Here is an 18867-nt window from a genome sequence, read left to right on the forward strand (position 1 = left end):
TCTCTCCTTCCTGCAAGAGGCCATAATCAGCTACTGCCACACAGGCAGTTAGCTTTAACCAGCACGGTATCTGGTGAACAGGGATGGAAGTGCTGTGTGTGGTTAATGCTGTTGAACAAGTGGGTAAATGTAACTTCTGCACTATGTGGCTTCCCCAGTCTTAAAGGCTGGCTTCAACTAGAGTGTGTTGATGAGTGTATAGCCAGTGACATGAATTAGGGTGTTTCAACTCCAGAACTTTTGGAAGATGTGCAACATTATACATGTGTTACTGTGGATTTTGAAGTGGTCAAATAAAGTACCCCTCCAGACTAAGAACCCTCTGGACAAAAGATCATTAGTTACTCAATGAAAACCTTCACATTACTCTGAAAAATGTAATGTTTAATGAGATTTTAATCATAGAGATTTTATCTGTTTAATAAAAAACTCCTAAAAATCCTTCAAGTTTTTAAGGATGTTTTTGACTCTTCCCTATTCTGGCTTTGAGTGTGGGAGCCACATGGCTGGCCATTGCTATTTGTTTCTGGTTGTACTAAAAGGAACAGAGCTGTCTGTTAACGTGTATTTGTGTTTGCTTCTCTAACTTTTGCAGTAAAGAATGTAAAAAAAATATATTTTTTTGTTGATATAGTGTCCCAAGCTGTGGGATTCTTGGCAGTCTTTGCTTTTTTATCAGTTTACCAATGCAGGCATAGTCCAATAAGCTTCTAAGTCACTGGTGAGTAGCACCTATCATGTGTCTTCTGTGTGTTAAAGTATCTGGTTGATAGTGTTTTTTACAAGCTTGATAAAGTTTAATACTTTTCATGTGTGAGGTATTTAGTTTAATCTACCTGGTTCTATTTCACTTCTTTTCAAATGAGCCTTCTGCTGCTCTTCACAGTGGGAGCTGAAGTTGGATAGGGAGAAGATATGAAAGTGCATCTGTAGGGTATAGACTATAATGGGCTGAATGCACATAGCTGCAGCATTATCACTGGATAGCTAACCATTCAGAGCATTATTAAAACATCAGACATGTGAAACTTATTAAATACAAGGCTATATCCTGAGTTGGTTTAAATTGGCATGGCTCCATGGGTTTCAGAGAAGCTCTGTCAAGTCTGATCAGCTGGGGAGCTGAACAACAATGTTTGCATTCAAAGATTGTTTCCCCATTGGTACACATTGATAATTTCCATTCCTGTTAATGTTTCATAACCAAAATAAGGTACAGCATTCAATAAACCTCTTTTGCCAACAAATACACTGTACCAATACTTTGACTTCAGTGATTTTGCAGTGACCTATAGGGATTTTGAGAGGGGTTCCCATTATAAAAAAGGCAGATATTATCCCCATTCTTACAGGTAGGAAAGCTGTGGGAGTTGCCAAATCTCACATGGTATAAATAACAGAAATCAGCCGCTTGCATGCTGGTGCAGTCTTACTTATCAGACTGACTTTTATGCTTGTAAGAAGTAATGTAAATTAATCTGAGAAGTTTCTGCAGTGACAAAATCATCCAGTAATTAAAAATTAACATTTGACTGTTATTTCCATTCTTTTAGGTTCCCTGTGGTGGGTTTGTTGGGGTGGTTTTAGGTTAGTTTTTTTTTTAGATATATCATCTGATACGTTTGGCTAAGGTGGTACTGGAATAGATTAAACCCAAAATGGGGTTTGAGTGTGTGCATATATGTTAGTATAATATAGATATTCCCACATGCTTTTTATAAACCCTGTTATTAAAAAAGCCTATCAGCATAAATTCACTCTGGTGTACATTTTTTTTTTTCTTAGAATGATATTTTTGTTTAAAACTTCCCAGTATTAAATTGGTAGTCTTGATGCAAGTTTTATAGAATTCTGCTGTACTTTATGGAATACTTTTTACACATTGAACATAGCTCCTATAAGAAGGAAGCTCTGTTACAGTCCTAATGCCACAGAATTGGTGAAGGCTGCCAAGGAGTAAACAGTGACTGAGCAATTGGCTATAGGGTTTGTGGTATGCTTTCTAGAGTCTGTCAGTCAACAACATGCACCAAGAGACCTGTGACTGCAACTGTAAGGTAAATCAGTTTGAGTGACTAGTTTCTTCCCCTAAAAGGAGTGATAAAATAGCTTCTTTTGTTTTCAAAAGCAAAATACAAGTTTTGGATCCTGTTTTGAGTTTAAACTTGAATCCAGCCAGCTTCACTGATAAATTTTTGACTCAGCATTAGGCCAGCAGCTTCAGAGGTTTTATCCTGTCAATCTGTTGTGCTTTTTCACACCATGTAAGAATCAGGCTGGCTGAGATTCTTAAAGTGCACAGGTGTGTTGTATGGGCTGAAATTTCTAATAATCAGACCAAACTGAATCAGCGTGATGTGATACCAGTGAATATAGCTTTGTATCTTGTATTTATGTGGCTATTACACCTAGTAATATACATTATTATATAAGCTGCTCACTTGTCACTTGTAAAGCCAGCCCTGTGCGTGATTGTGCAATTGCAGAGTTAACATGGCATGAATATGGTGTTGGAGGCAGAACTGAGCTTGTTTGTACTTTTTATAATACCATGCACAACAATTTGGTCCCTTAGACATGAGTGAGACAGACTTCTATGAAATAGGGCTTGTGATTATGCCATTCATAAAGGCTTATTAATGATTCACTGAAGCCTCCTCTACAGTCATTTTGTACTAGCTTAACTATTTCACTACAAATTTGGATTTTTTTATTTCTCTCTGTTGTTGTTTAAACTGCAAGAATATATTTAGTGTAATGCCAGGTATGGTAAGTTACGCTGTTACAAATATATCTTGTGAAAATCCTATTAGTGGGTTCCCCTTTATACATAGCCATCCTGAAAGTTGTGGAGTTAGAGCAATGCAAAAGCTGTTGCTTCTGAACTAAGGAAATACAATAGTAAATTGTTTAAATACAAATCAAGAAGAAACAACTTAAATAATTACAGTGATGAGGTTTTTGAGTCAGCCTTTATTGCTACTGTGATTATTCATTTGTTAAGAGGTATGATAATAAACACAGGCTCAGAATTCTCTATCATGTTTAATTAGTGTCCTACTTCTATAACTGGTAAGAGCTTTTTTCATCTGTTTCTCCAGGTCTGATATATGTTTGACCTTGCTTTTTCATGAATTGATATATATATTTTTGATGCAAATGTTCCCTAACTTTATTTTGTTAATACCTTGTTTAAACACAGAGTTGAAAGGAAGGCAGAGTGGTAAGTGGGAATGAAGAAACTTAAAAGAAATCACATACTTGTTGGTTTATTTTTTCTATTAACACCCTCACCAAAAAAGACCCACAAACCCCATCCCAACAAATAATCCCCCAAAAGGCCATCCTGAAATGTCAGTATTCAACCAAGTTAATAAAATACCTTTTTTTTTTTTTTTCACTTTGCAAATGTGATTATAGCTGCTCAAAGAAAAAGCTTATGGAAAAAAGCTGCAGAATATTTTCATGGTTATAATTTGGTTTATTTGTATTTCAGCTTATGTTCCAGAGAAGTAACACCTGTTTAAAAACTAACAAATACATTTTCCTTATTTTTTAGGCAGGTATTTTCTGGCCATAATTAAGCACCAGTATTCTTCAGTCTTTATGTCAATCTGAGGTACCTGTGACTTCTGCCAAAAATGACATTTTGTGAATTAAGAGTCAGTTTCAAGTAAAAGGTGAACTCTAAAGCACACCAGCACACATGGTGAGAATTTTAAAAATACAAGAAGATTAGCTCAAATTGGTTTTCTAAGAAAATACCATCAAGTTAACCTTTCTGAGGTACAGTTTGGGCAACAATAACTCTTCTGTCTGTATTTCATTACTTTTATTTAAGGTTCTCTGCCCCACACTGACATAGTGCAGACCGTTAGAATATAGAGAGTGTTTCCAGTGCTTTGATAGTAAGAACATGGGTGCATTAATATTGTATATATGTTTGAACATATGCAGAGAAGAAGCAAAACTGGTTCTGAGCTGCACTGAGTTATCAGCTTACCTTTTTTTCTCCATCTCATACAGAATGCAGTTCCATCTTTGCCTCTAAAGTTTTATGTAATTAGTTCTAGTTTGTAGTGCTTCTTGGCTTCCTTTGTTATGTAACATATTTGTGCTCATATTAAGGGACTGACAGCATGGAAAAGGACGTTTGTGGGGGGTTTTTTGCCTTACAGGTAAGGTCAGGTACAGACAACAGTGCTGTCAGTTCATGACAGCTCCCCAGTGTTACAGTACTATTTCCTGTTACAATGCCAAATACCCAGAAAAGAACTCCATCAGTAGCTAGCCCATGCATGTTCTACTTCTGCCATTTCTGAGCAGATTGCAGAATGTTGACAGAATTTGTAAGGATAGTTCTAATTCCTTTACAAAACCAGTTGAATCTATAGAAATGTAAGTTCTGATTCAGTGTGGTTCGGTGTCAGAGCCATATCATTGCTGTTCTCCAGCCAGCTGCTGGTGCCCCTGCTCTCAGCTCCCCTGTCTCTGTAATGCAGCTCTTGTGTTCTTTTGGCCGACAGATCACTGTGCAGTTACACATGCACTAGCTATGCCATCAGCCTGATCCTGTAAATTCAGTACGTATGAGTAGTCTTACTGAATTTCTAGGAATGACCTGGGTCAGGTTTCAGCTTCTGCATATGTGCAACTGTTCAAAGGTTCATGGGGGAGAAGGTGGGGGGAGATTTGGGAATATGATTCCCATGGGAGAATGAGTTCTTAGGTCAGAATTCAGTGTGAGCTGAGAGATACGTGCAGTACCTATGAATCCCAGCACAGTTAGCAACTGGACCAGCAGCCCTTACTCAGCTACTTTTCAGGGAGATGTGTCCCTCATGCATGAGGTGTGATCCCATCCCTGGCTTCTGCTGTGTTGGAGATGATAATAGTTGAGTTCAGCTTGGAGGTTGGAGCTTTTGCCACCTTTTTTTATGGACATTGTCCCATCTCTGTGAAAGTGTCAACTCCTGGTTTACAGTGAGAGTCAGGATCTTTTGCTGACAGCTCAGCAACAGTGGAAACTGGAAGCAAGGAACTGATGTTTCTCAGGGCCAGAGTTCTGCAGATGGCTTAAGACAATGTTGCTAAACCAGCCTGCACCTTACAGGAATTCAGCCATAGCAGTAGCTTTCTTGGAATTACTGCAGGTGTTTCAAATAGAGACTTTCCAAAGTGACAGTATGGCATGTTGCTTCACTGTGAGCTCAGGGACCTCCTGCTGTTTGCCTTTCTGCTGGGATTACACAAATTCCAAAAGAAATCCTAGAGCCTGCTTCCTGTATTGCAGGAGGAATGCACAAGGCTAACAAAAAAAAGAGAGTCTGTGCAACAGGCATCATGATATATATCATATGAGAGCCTCTGAAAGGTGGACTCAAGTAGTATTCCTGCAAGAATTTACATTTCTTGTTATAGCTTCTCCCCTATGATTATTCTTCAGTCTTCCTTTAAGGCCTTAGATGGTAAAAACATGGATACAAAAGTGAATGGGAATATTAGAATCAATTTCAGCAACAACTAAGGAGACCTGACCAGCTGCATCAGAAGCTATGAAGTGCTTTCCAGAAGGAATTTATTTGATAAGCAAACCACCTAAACCCCACTTATTAGAGTTATTTGGGGCTCCGATCTGCTGGTATGCAGCAGAATCCACTCAAAATCTGATCTGTTACCTGAGAAGTGTTTGTATAAATCTTCGTTAGCAAATTATTAAAAGTAGATCCAAAAGGACTCATGAAAAAATTAGAATAAGGGAACCCAGCAACTGTGAAACTGGCCCTCTGTCTGGTAAGGAAAGAATTATTTTATTCTTTCCAGTCAATGATTTGTTTTTTCAAAATTTAATTACATACTATTTTATAGTTTTGAATGTGCAAGTTGAAAATATATCTTTTAGCTGAAAGATGCATGCCTTCGCAGAAATCTCACTTTTCTCTCTATCATCAATACCTCACTTTCATATGTCACACTTCATCTCTTAAGTATGTGCTCTGCAACTTTATATGGTAACAGCTAAATTCCAAAGTGTAAGCTAATGTTTGTCAGCAGGACAGCAACTGGTTTATGCTAATGATTATAATAGTGCACAGCAATGACCACATTTACCCTAAGTATCTCAGAAATATTTTTGCAGTTTCATTTGCCTTGAAAAGTCTCAACTTCTTGTGTTTTGTGTGAATTTTTATTAAATGAGGTTTTAGAAGCAACTGAAAGGCAAGGATTTTCTTATTTTGTTTGCCAAGACTTGTGAAAGAATAATTTTCCACAACTGTTAACTTTTCTGGCCTGGAACTGTGCCAGGTTTAAATTAAAATTACTTAATTTGAATGACAAGTTCACAGTTTCATAATAATTTTCCATGATTTTACATTGCTTTACCAATAGAACTATGTTTTCTTCTAGAAGTACATATGAGAGAAACACATTAAAAATAATTTCTGCTTGTTGTGTGTACCTTATTATGTAAACGGACATCTAGATTGTTCTTTGCATGACATCTGAGTGTTGCAAGATCAATAACTGCAAGTAATTACTAAAAATGTCTTAAAACAGGAACATTCAAATATAAATATTAAAACATTAAAGATTAATACCAGGTTTAACATAATTTAAAAAGCCCTTTCTTGTCACATTTATGACATTTGCTTCTCATTAATTAATATGAAAACATCTTACATTTTAAAGTTGTGATTTATGTTTCATATTCTGCTGCTTGTTTATTTCTCAGCTCAGGCAGCAGAACATGATTCATTGTACTGGCTTTCTAAGATTTTTAATTCTCCTACAATTTAGTTCCCAAGCATACTACTGTACTAGTTCATCTGGGATGTTCAGGAAGAAAGATTTTAAATCTTCACAAAACCTTTTTGCGCTATATCTCTCAATTTTATGAAAAGGTTTTGTTACTAACACAGGCCTTGATCCCTACGCATACAAGGCAGACCTTTATCCCTACAAGGCATTGCACAGGAGTCGGTCAGTCTTCGTAAGCCTCTACCCTTGCAGATCCACATGTAGCCACAAGAATGTTTTGCAGAAACTTTGAAACCAGCAAGCAGGCAAACAGGCAATATCCTCTTCCCCTGAGCCCTTTGAGCTTTAGACCTGAAGGGTTCAATGTGGCTTTTAAACCCCAAAATTCCATTTCAGCTGTCTCCAGTATCTATAATCTCTTTTGAACTGATGCTGAAAGAGCCCAAAATGAATGTTGGGTTATAATGACATTGATAAATTACAGAGCCTTTTGCTAGTTTAGGCCATCTTGTTAATAGTTCAAATTATGCTCTCCTTTGCTTTGTCACAAATGGGGAGTAATTCACTGAAGTCATTGGTGTGACTGAGAACAGAATGGCCAAAGATGGCCATGGGCAGCCTGAGGCTGCGTGCCAACTATAATTAAAGCCTTTGATTTAAATAAATGTCACAGTTTATTCTCTCTCTATATATATATATTTAAAAAAAACCAAAACAAAACCAAAAAACAAAACTGCTTCCCTTTTTAAACTACCAAATTACTAACTGAAGAGAATATTTTTTTAACCATTGTCGTGGTGACTGTGAAATGCTGTAGACTACTGTCAGAGTTCATTTCAGGGACTTAATCTAAAATGCATCTTTAGCTGCTGGCAGAGTGGCATTTTCAGAATACTGTAGTTAAAGATTGAAAAGAAATATAGTCTCCATGTTTCTAACCCATCTCGATTAGCTCTTCCTTTTTGCAGTCCTACTTTCATATGTATTTCAAATACAAGAAACTTGCTCTGGAATAAAATTTAACACACAGAGACCTTTATTCTCTTTTCAGAAGAAAATCCAAAACGGCTTCAGGTTTTGGTTTGGGGAGGTTAATAATTACCATAAAAATCATTTGATCGTACAGATAGCTATCAATCCAGTACAAACCACATTTTTGCCCTCTGGATGAGACAATGGCATGTTAAGCTGGTATCTTCTGAGCAAGTGATTGTAATGTGCAGCTTGAAATACAGCACAAATCAGCTGGAAAATCCAAAAACCAAAACAAAATCTAAGAAATGAAAAATGGTTAATACTGAGTCTTTCTTTCCTGCATTTGAGTGTCTTTGTGTTCCTTTCCAATAACTACAGCATGAAATTATGGTCACATTACCAACCTTAAATTTGATTTGTTTTCCTTGCTGTTGTCATTCAGTTACAAATGTAATGCTATTTTAATTTTTTTTTTCTTAAACTGGAGGAGATTTTTCTACTTTTATCCTTGTAAAATGTAGTTGATTCTTATCTAAATGAAGCTTCTGGGAAGAAACATAGGTCATTCATTCAACTGCGAGCTATATGCAGTGACATGTAGCTTCCTCTGTCCTTTATTTCTAATGTAAGCAGTGCTGTCACCAGACTGTCCTTGTTCTCATCCTGTCATATGCCAGCTTGGATGAAATGGAGTTGACTGATATTAGATGTAGCAAGATGGAAGCTGTGTTTGTATACAAATGAAAATCCCCTGAACTTAATGAAATGCCTAATGGTGGCCCTCCACAGAAGGTGCTTCCTCTTTGCCATATTGTTCTTCAGCCTTGTGATCCTTTAGACCTCTTCTTTAATACTGGATTCTTAAATAAGGATGACACATAAAATCATCCTCCATTTATATACAGTACTCCCCAATTGACATTCCATGTTGATGGAAATGTTAGATATATCCTGGCAGATCTGTCCTACTAGAGTCATGCTACCATTTTGGAGCAAGTATGGATGCTTCGAAAGGGCTTGTGTAACTTTTCAAGTATATTTTAAAATTATGAAAATGCTAACAGGAAAATATTTTGAAATGTGTGTTGGAGATGTAATGCTCTGTTTTCATTTGTCTGTGTTAAAATCATTACAGCAGGGCACATGGACACATCATGGTGTACTGCTCTTCAGTACTCTCACCTTGTGTATTTGCTGCATGAAATTCATAGAGCAACAATAAAATATCCTTGGCATGGAAGCACCTGTATGAATATAGGCTATCTAATATAGGCTATCTAAATCTGAGAGTTGCCATAGGTGATTGTGGTGCTTTTGCCTATATGGTTAGCTGGGATCCTTGATTCATCTTGTGCCTTCTTGCTCTGTTGGGTTTATGGAAGTTACATATCACTGAAGCCATATGTTATGTTTCCAGGCAGAGCTGTAAACCATTTCATTTTTACTGCCTCTGTGAGCAGATCAATCTATAGTGCAGCACTAGTGATGGAGAATTTTTTAAGGGTAATGGGAGAAAATAAAAAAAGAGAGCTTGGCCCAGATACTATACTTCATCTTCCAGAGAATTAAATCCCTTCCTTTGTATAAATTTTTAATTTCTCAGAGAGAAGAAAGAAAGTTTTCACCCTACTTTTGCAGCTGGGAAAAATGTGACAGATTAAGAAATTAAGGTTCATTAAAAAAAGGGGGGGAGGGGGGAGGTTGCAATGTAGTCAGCAGTCTGATACTAATGGATAGTGTGTTTGTTGCCAGAACTTGGAAGTTCAGAATAACCTTAGGGATCTAATCCATAACTCTTATTTAGGTAATTAGTTCTTTTACTTCAGCATTGCCAAATACCAGCATTCAGAATTACATGAGCTGGTAAAATATTGCAAGCTGCTAAGAAATAAGGGGACTTGAGGTGTATTTTGCCTTTTTTTTAAAAAAAAAAAAATTTTCAAAATTTATTTTACAACCAGAAGGCCTGCATGCATCTATTACGTTTTTGAAAGGAAGATTATCTTTCTAAATAACAACCTGACTCCAGAAGGTGGGACTTCAGCAATGCTAATCTTGCATGGCTTGCACAAATACCTGAGGGTTTACAACATGAGAGACTTCTTATGTGAGTAAGAATTGGCAAGGCCATCCAGGAAGGTTTTCAGTTTCGTCGTTTTGCATGCAAGAGTAGCTACTTCAGTGCCCTATGGATATAGACTTTATAGCGTTTTTTTCTTTGACAGTGTATAAAGGTCTGGCACATATCCATGTGCATGCCTAAATTGAATGGTACTTTTCTATGCCAGCACGGCCTCAACAAAAGTTGAGCTATTTTCGTTTGTTAACTGAAGAAAAGTTGGACAAGGAGAAGGGCAGGGGGGGAAAGAGTGCTGTACAAAAGTACAGGAGACTCATACAAAATGCGTTTCTTTTGATTTGGCCTTTAAGTATTTTATTAATGGCCACTACCAGTTGCCTCTAAATTATTCTACTGTAGATAGAGCATATTTTTTCCCTCCAGTGAAGCAAATACTTTGCTTCAGCTAAACCTTGTGGAACATCTACCATTACCCTTGTCAACCTTTATGGCATTTATTTTTAAACAAATTAAGATCAGAGTTGGGTAACGTAGTTCTGCCCTGTTCTCTGCCCCTAAAATACAAAGCCTTAGCTCTAGTATTCAGCTGGAATGCTGACATTGGCAGTAACAGGAAGACTGAAATTAGGATTAGATATGTCTGAAGCATTCCTTCCGGTCTTTAATGTCAGTACAAGAGATGCCACCTTTTCATGTTGGTCTGGTAGGATTGATATTAATTAACATGTTAATTACATTGACACTGGAAGCATGTTTTAGAATTTTCGGGGAACCTGAAGGTGGGATGAAAAGGCACTTGATGCAAAGGCGCGTATTCTGATAATTAAAGAAGATTAAATTGTAATGTACCGTCCTTTCTGCTTTATAGCTGGTCTTGCTGTCTCTGGAAAACAGGGATAGTCTCTAATTTGATTCCAGTAGCTTTCAGTCCCTAATTACCATTCTTCAGCCACCAGCTGTTACAGTGGTGGATATATTTATTGCTTTGGTTTGCTGTATGGAAGAGGAAAAACAACCCTTACCCCTTGGCTGGTGACTACAAGCAGTGCTGGTTATTTAGCACTGGGGGAGGACTTAGCTGGCTGCCTCCCAGACCTGGCTAACTGCTTTTGTCTGAAGGGCAAGGATTTAGTTCCAGGGCTGGGTGAGCACGTCCTGCTGTCCCTCGGGGGGATCTGGAGGGAAAAAAAGTCTTCAGGTTTAGTTAAGGTTCGTTTACACCTACCTACCTAGGTGTCTTTCTTGTAAGACTCGATGTCTTAATACATTTATTAATACATATCCTTTCTGCAATTTCTTGGAAAAGGCAGAAAGAAGGATCAGATCCTAGAACAAGTATGGGAGGCTCTCCTCCTTCCAGGGATTTCATGGAGGTTCGCAGCCTGGCTGCCTGGTCAAAGGCTGAGCATTAAAAGCTGGGTACTCCCAGTTTACTGGCAATAAACGGATGTGAAAATCGTGCTGTGAGAAGTCCCAGTTTTGTTGCAGAATGTGGTGGATGTAAGGTATAGCACATCTGGCATTCATTTTGGTAATGAGTCATTTACCAAGACAACCTTTTAATGAATGTGGGACAGGTTTGTGGGCAGGTGAATGGCTTTAAAAAATGAGGCCAGTTGTACTTTGAGCTATAAGCCTCGCTGCATCTGTGTAAGATGGAAAAGGGAGGAGACTGGGAGGGAAGATCATTTTTCTTTGGTGTTGGTGCATGAGGGACGGCGTTAATCTCGAAGTGAAGTGCAAAAAGTAAGCAAGCAAGTGCATTTCCTTTCGTGTGCTTTCTTATTCCACCTCCCTGTAATTCACGAGGCAGCTCCGCTTCCCGCGCAGCGGTAGCGGGGGGCTTTCCGCCCCCGCGGCCCCCAGGTTAGCGCTTGTCGAGCCGCTGACAACGGTCGTTCTGCTTGGTGACATTTTCCCTCTTTGTCTTTACCATGCAGCGGGAGAGCTCCGGGGGGGCGGGGAGCGCGGGAACCCCGCGGGCGCAGCCGCTCGCTGCCCTCCTCGCCCGCCCGGAGGGACCGGGCCGGGGGAGCGGTTCCCCCGCCGCGGCGCCTCCTCCTGCGCCCGCGGAGCGCCGGCCTCCGCCCTCCTCCGCGCCCGCGGAGCGCCGGCTCGCTTCCCCCCCCCGCCCGCCCGCCCGCCCGCGGAGCGCCGGCCCGCAGCCGCCGTTTCCAGCCGGGAACCGGAGCCGCCGGGCGCTCCCCGCTCCCCGGGCGTGGCCGCGCCCCAGCCCGCTCCGGCTGCGGCCGCCCGCCAGTTCCGCCCCCCGGGCCGGAGCCTGCCGGGCGCCGGGGCAGCGGAGGGGAAAGCCATGTGAAAGGGACGCGTCCCTGGCGGGAGCCGCGGCCGTGTTTTCCTGCCATCGGAGCGGCCCCGCGCCCCTGGATGGGCTCTGTCTGTCGGGAGCTGCGGAGGGGCTCCCGAGCGGCGAGGGTGCTGGGGGGGGCACGGAAGGAGCGGGCGGCGCGGAGGAAGGCTCTGGCGGCTGTCAGAGCGGCGGGCTGGGTCCGGGGAGGCTTTGCAGGAAGCTGGAGGTGTTCTCTGCCGGGGACTGTAAAACTGGCACCTTGCGTAAATGCCTGCGGAACTCAAACAGGTTAGTGCTAAACTTGGGTCCTTCCTCCGGGCTCTGGCGGTTCTGCGCGGCCGCGTGTGCGGCGGGTCCGGGCCGTGTGGGAAGGAGAAAGCTGTCAGGGGGTGGCGGGGAGCGTTTACTCGGGCTTTAGCCGAGAACTAAGAGCAAAAGCGGAGCTGCTCGTTCGAACAGAGCATTCGAGAGAGATTCTGCTTTTGTCCCTGTGCTGTTAACTGGTGAAACACCCAAAAAAGCAAGCTATTGTTCTCTTTGACCTTCTTGTCCTGCTCAATAAATCTAGGGAACTCTTTGACATGAAGAGCTAGAAATAGTGCTTTTAAAAAAGAAAGCTTTGCTATTGTTTGCTTTTGTTAAATGTTTGCTTTTCCCATACAGTGTTCCGTTGCTTTCTCTTTGATTTTGTTGTTGAAGATATCAGGGAAATAACTTCAGCTTTTCACTCTAAATGTTATTTTAAATAAAAAGCCCTCTTGGCTGTTATCTTAGTAATTATAATGTATTTAGAGCTCTGTGTGAAAAGATTTCAAATTGTATTCTTTACCTTGGAGTGTCATTGGGCATTGCAGAGTAAAGCTGTTGCAGGATAGATTTAAATAAATAGAGATCATGTAGGCTCCTGCAATGTATAGGTGCTTGCCTCGTTAACCTTCATCTACCTGGTAAGCCTCAGGAAACCCTGTAAATCAGGTGGTGGCAGGGTAGAGCTGCTCCTCACACTGGGATGAGATGTTACCGTTTTCTGAACGCTCCTTTTTCTTCTCTACCTTTTTAATTTGAAAGAGTATTTTAGGATGAGAAAATGCAACGCTAATACATCCCTGATAATACATCTGTGAATTTGTTTAGGTTCAGTGCACTGGAATTGTTAGAGGTGCTTCAATTTGGTTTAATCATGCTGTGTTCAACTTGTCCGTCTCGGTAACAGGAGGCTGAATCATTTCTCAATGCAAATAAGCTGTTGGTTCCCTTGAGGGGAAAGTAGCCCTTTCAGCTGGGCCCTTGAGTGATCATTTCTTTGTCTGTAGGCAGTCCCTGTGATCGCTGCCCTGCCTGCTAGAGGTGACCGAATCCTGGTTTTGTTTGGGTGCTTGTTTGTGTGTCACCCTACCTGTGGACTTCTTGGGGAGGAAGGGATTTTATTTGTGTATGCAGTCCTGTTCATACTGCTTGACCTGAACTTAATGTACCTGTCAGATTACATGGAATGGGTTGTTGATTTTTAGATAGGTAGATATAGTTAGCAGCTCTTTGGGATTTGGTTGTTGGGGTTTGGTCGTCGTTTTTTTTTTCTTTTTCCCCAGTACATGAAGAAAAAAAAAAATAGAGGTAAGGAGCAGAATGCTAACTGTAAAAAAAAAAAAAAAAAAAAAGTTTAATGTCTTTTGACCTGTGGAGTAAAGCTGTGTTCTTGTCTTCTGGGTTTTCTGTTTTGATAGAAGGAAAAGCTTGAGTGAGTTAATTTTAGGTCATGCATTTCAGTTAACTTGTAAATTCTTCTTCCATATCAAAACAAAAAAATCTCATGGTTTTAATTTTCGTGCTGCCTGTCATAGTTGAGGATCAGACAGATATATTTATCTTTTCTGATAGAGCAAGAGTTCTTGGTTCATTCTGAGTTCTTTTTGCAATATAACTGATCAGTCTGATACTGCAACAGTGTATTAGAGAATGCTCTGCTTAATGAAAGGCAGTAGTTTTAAACCATGAGTTGTCAGAGAAATTTATTGTGTAGTTATAGAGCCTCTAGAAAGTAATCTTTTAGCTTTAATGATCACAATTAAGTAAAACTAAGCCAAATGCATAAATGACTTTGAGGTGAATGGCAAGTCTACACAATCCATACAGACAAAAATGGGAGAGATACTAGAACGGACTTCTGCCACATTAACTAAAGACCTAATGTGCTTAAAGACAGTCACAAAATTGTAATTAAAAAGCACCAAGAGTAACTTCTAACTATGCTTTTGGCTTCTACTGGGAATAGTCATTCTTCCTGAAGTTCTGGGCCACAAAAGCAGCATTGTACCTGGAAGCACTGGTAGAAGAAACAAATGCTGAGAAGCTGTTCTTGTGACCACAAGCATGCAGGGCAGGTGTCACCTTCTTGACACTTCCCCTTGGCCATTCCCCTTCCTGCTGATGCGGGATGAAGACTGCTGAAGTTTGTGCTGAGTATCTCCAGTGACCTGACAGTAAGTATAGAGTTTATGAAATTCAGAAGGATCTTGAAGTCTGGAACTGTTAAAATATGTTTGGCCACTGTATGACATACAGCTTTGATCTGGATCTGAAACCTTAAGTGCTGGCTTGCTTCAGGGCCATGAAGTTGTGAAGGGGAAAGGAGTCAAAGTGACTTTTGCCAAAAAGCTCTTCAGTTCTGTGTTATTCCTGCTTCAAGAAAATACTTTGCTAACATTCCTAATTCAGGCACTGAACTCAGTAAGGCTGCCCTTCCTCAGCACTTTGTCCCTGAAGTGTTTCGCTAGAGGATGATACTGATGTGAGAGAGTATGAAATCCTAGATCTGGCAGGATGAAAAAGCAGTTAATGCTTTAGTGACGTATCTGACATGAGCCTGTACCAGTGATGGAAACCTTGTGGAAGAGATGTTCATAACGGTGCAGCATGTAAAAGCATTATCGTTTTCCAAACAGTTGGACAAGTCATACTAGAAAAAACAACTAAGAAGGAGCTTGAGTTTCAGTATGGATCTCTGTATGGATTCACCCATGGATTCTCACATATAATAGGCCTGAAACAGGTCTAATGTGCTCTCCTACCTTGGAGTGAAGAGATGCAGCAGTCTACAACGTTGACTCCTGCCTGCTCCCTGAAGTAAACCCTTTGCCAGCAGTTGTGACCTCTGTGGCAGAGCTGGGCAAAGGGAATGTGTTTTGGGACTCAGTTACTGAGATGTTGAACTATGTACTAGAGCAACTGAGTGGAGGCATGCGTTCACTTCTGGCTCTCCCACAGAGGCAGTAACTCCCTGCAGGAGGGTGGACATTTAGGCAGTTACTGCCTAACTCAGGTGTGGAACTGTGGAACTCAGGTGTGGGGATGTGTCTTTACCTCTTGATACAGGGGCTTGCACAGTGGGGTCCTTCGCCATGACCAGGGTGCTCTGCAGCTGCAGCAGGACACGATGTGTAGGTTGTGAGAATGGAAGTGCTTTGTTTCTGAAAATGCTTTTGCAAGAACTGTGTTCTTCTAAAAGCGCTGTTGGGATATGAGGGTTTATAATGTTCAATTTGTGTGTCTGCCTGCGTATATACAGCTTTGTAACAGCAGCAGACGTGCCAGGCAAAGCATTCCAGTGATTGCACTTCCCGAGGCCGTGGTGCTTAACCACCTGTCCCAAAGGTCGTGAGGTGAGCTGGTGTACAGGGAGAATCAGGCTGTCTGCATTTTTTGCTTAAGTTACACTGCAGTTACTAAAAATAAATGTGGGTTTTTTTAAAAAAAAAAAGCACGTACACTCAATGTCTTTCATTATGTAGAAGTGCTCTTATTATGGAAGATCAAAACGGGGAAAAAAACCCATGTTAAACAGTTGCATTTGAACCTGCACGGGCTGGATGTTTTTAGCAGGGCTGTTCTCAAACATGTAATCTCAAACACTCTTCTCTAAGGAGTTCACTTCTGCCACTAAATTAAGGTTTTGATTCTGACCAGTAGGAGTAGCGTCAGGGTCACTGGTTTGAAAATACTTGTGACATGTATAAAATGTCTTTGTATTTGGGTGTTAAATAATAAGGCATTTCTCTGAAAATGAGGATTTTAGCATGTTCTCAGTGTGTCTTTATCTGTCACCACATCTGTTCCTCAGTTGCTCAAAGTTAATTTCCTTTGTGATAGCAAAATTGTGGAACTATATGAAGGGAAACTTCTAAAAAGCTCCTGTTTAATTTGAAGTATGCCATAAAGGTAGAGAAAACATACCAAAACGTATTTCACTTACTGCTTCTTCCAACCCCAAAACTTCTGAAATGCCTATGCTAATTTAAGGAGGTGTTACTCCCTCCCCTCACCCCACAAGATACCGCTCTGAGACACAGAACTAATACTTCTAAGATAATGTGGATTTAATTAAGGAAACTAAAATTTCAGACTCCACCACTGCTTGTTCACCTTTCTGGAAACATTTGTGGGTATGATTGTGTGAGATGGAAGCTTCAGCTTCACCGGGTTCAGAAGATCCTGTCCTTTGCTGTTGCTGGCTGTTGGTTTCCCAAATTACGCAACAGGTTGCCCTCTCGGTTATGCAAACACACATTTTCAGGACCATTCTGTGGACAAGGCCGATGAATTGATCCAGCTTAAAAACTGAAGCAAACCCTACACACTTTAAGAAAAGAATGGCATCTTGAACCAGACTGTTTGAGGCCCTTGGAAGAGCTGTACCTTCCCCTGGGGGTGAAACAGGGAGGAGAAGCAGCTCTGTATTATGTAGGTTAGTGGGAGAAAGAAAAGGGCAAGGGAGGAACGTAAACATGTGCATAGCGAGTAACTGCTCTTGCTGGTGAAACAACATCAAGACAATACAGGTGTTTCTTATCTCACATTACTTGGCCTGGGAGCTCTGTGTACATTTTCTTTGGTCAGTTCTTTGAGGACAGAGGAGAGCATTAAAAAGACCCTGTTCTTCATGTTTTTGAAAACTACTGTTTCAGTAGCATCTTCTATGTGACTGATGTTGTCCAGCAAAGCTCAGCAATGCCCAACAATGACCTTGGGAAAAATTCCTGAAAAGGTTAAGGATGCATGTGCAGGCTGATAGTGGATGGGAACTTTCTTCTGTTGAATTCTGCCTTCCAGGGTATTTTTGTTAATAGAAGTAAGTCTTCCTCATAAATTCATACTAGCCTCTGTATTTTTTCATAGCATTGCACAGACTTGTTTATACTTAAGGAGGTAAGAGAAGGAAATTAATATTGTAGTAGCTTTAATAGTCATAAGGTTAAGGTAGCAGAGGTGATGCTTGGTTTATGTTCAAAGGTTTTGTTTCTAGTCAGAAATGGAACATAGGATTTTGCTGTTAGGTTTTCTTTCCTTTTAAGGATGAGGGGGACCTGATGATTCCTCCCTGTGTCCCAGCCATAGAATAAATACAAGAGGAGAGGTTTAAGAGTGAATGGAGTCCCTGAAATAAATCCTGAGACTGGAGAAGAGTGTATTTCAAGTTCTTGGATAAAAGGAAAACTGAAACTCAGACTTGATAGTTTTAAATTTCACAATGTCCTTTGTGTCTCATGTATCTCATTAGGTTGTAGCCAGGCTTTGTGATTCTTTTTTTATTCATTTGTCTGCATGCCTAAGCAGTGAACAACTGTAACTGTACCTGAGAGAAGCTTCATGAGCATGCAGAGGCTAAAATCTCACTTTCTCTGGGGAATTGTAATCTTTTGTATCTACAAATGGGCGGGCAAGATCTCTTCTGTCTTACTAAAGGGTGGTGATTCCATGGACTCAGTGCTCCCTGTATACTGCAGTAATGGGAAAATTCATTACTTTCCATGGTGTTCTCTGGCTGTCTTTGATGAGTCAAGCCCACACCTGCTTAGAGCAGGAAATTGAAATGCCTGAGTTTTTCCCTTTTGGCTAATCCCACACATCTATCCTTAGCATCACAACACTTCTCTTTGGCATTCAAAAAATGAAGTGAAAACTGTTCTAAGTAAACCTGGAGAGTTTTTGAGCTAGGGAATTTCTGCCTCCGCAAGCTAAATCACTTGGCAGAGCTCTGAACTTTTATTTTTAGTAAAACTTTCACAGCCAGACTATTGTAATGTTCAGAGAAAGAGTTCCCGAAAGCCTGAAATGAAACCAAAATGTGAGGGCTTATTTTTATACTGTAGAGAATGTATTTTCATGTGTGTGTGTGTATATGTGTGTGTGTGTATTAAAATACAAATATGAAAGAGATGAGAAGATAATTTAAGTAGCATTATTCTGGATGAGTGTAGTGTAGCACTGATCAGAATCATTGGGAACATTCAGAAGACTTTTCAACTTAAAACTTGTAATTCATTAAGGAGCTGAAAGATACCCAGCACAATTTGTTTATGTATGGTAGAGCCCTGAGATGTAAACAGTTGCTGTGTGTGATCAGGATTATTCTGCTGTTTGAATTGTAAACTCTTTCAAATTATTTTAGCAAGTTTTGCATCTGAAGCTATTTGCATCGCTCTCTTTTGATGATCTGATTCTCAGGCAAATTCAGTGTTATGGGAATAAAGGCCCTTTTGGCTTCTGGGCATGGCAGCATGTGGGCCTTCACTGGTTGGTTTTGTGATGCATTTACAAAGATGTAAACCAGTGTTTATACCAGAATGTTATGCAGAGATGAGAGCTTTCCAAATTTGAATGAGGTGGAGTTTAATACAGGCTACTGGAAGTATGTTAATGTGGAGAGAGGTTCGATAAGGAAAGCAGTATATAAGACTAGATACTG

At 40.4% G+C, this 18867-nt stretch overlaps 1 protein-coding gene across 15 annotated transcripts in view; it reads left to right on the forward strand.

Moving 5' to 3' along the window:
• The window catches only part of ARVCF (ARVCF delta catenin family member), a 291235-nt gene that overhangs the window by 124143 nt on the left and 148225 nt on the right, over nt 1-18867 (forward strand). Inside the window, exon 1 of one of the 15 annotated variants that reach the window (XM_074844409.1) lies at nt 12063-12413. The exons of 13 other annotated variants lie outside the window; for them this stretch is intronic. In XM_074844409.1, coding sequence (XP_074700510.1) covers nt 12393-12413 — 21 coding nt within the window. In that variant the 5' untranslated portion in view covers nt 12063-12392. Of the gene's footprint in view, nt 1-12062; nt 12414-18867 lie in introns of those variants that run through there. One more of the 15 variants, XM_074844411.1, reaches the window with a different exon arrangement.

The sequence above is a fragment of the Strix aluco genome, chromosome 18, assembly GCF_031877795.1.
Source record: "Strix aluco isolate bStrAlu1 chromosome 18, bStrAlu1.hap1, whole genome shotgun sequence".
Taxonomy (NCBI): Eukaryota; Metazoa; Chordata; class Aves; order Strigiformes; family Strigidae; genus Strix; species Strix aluco.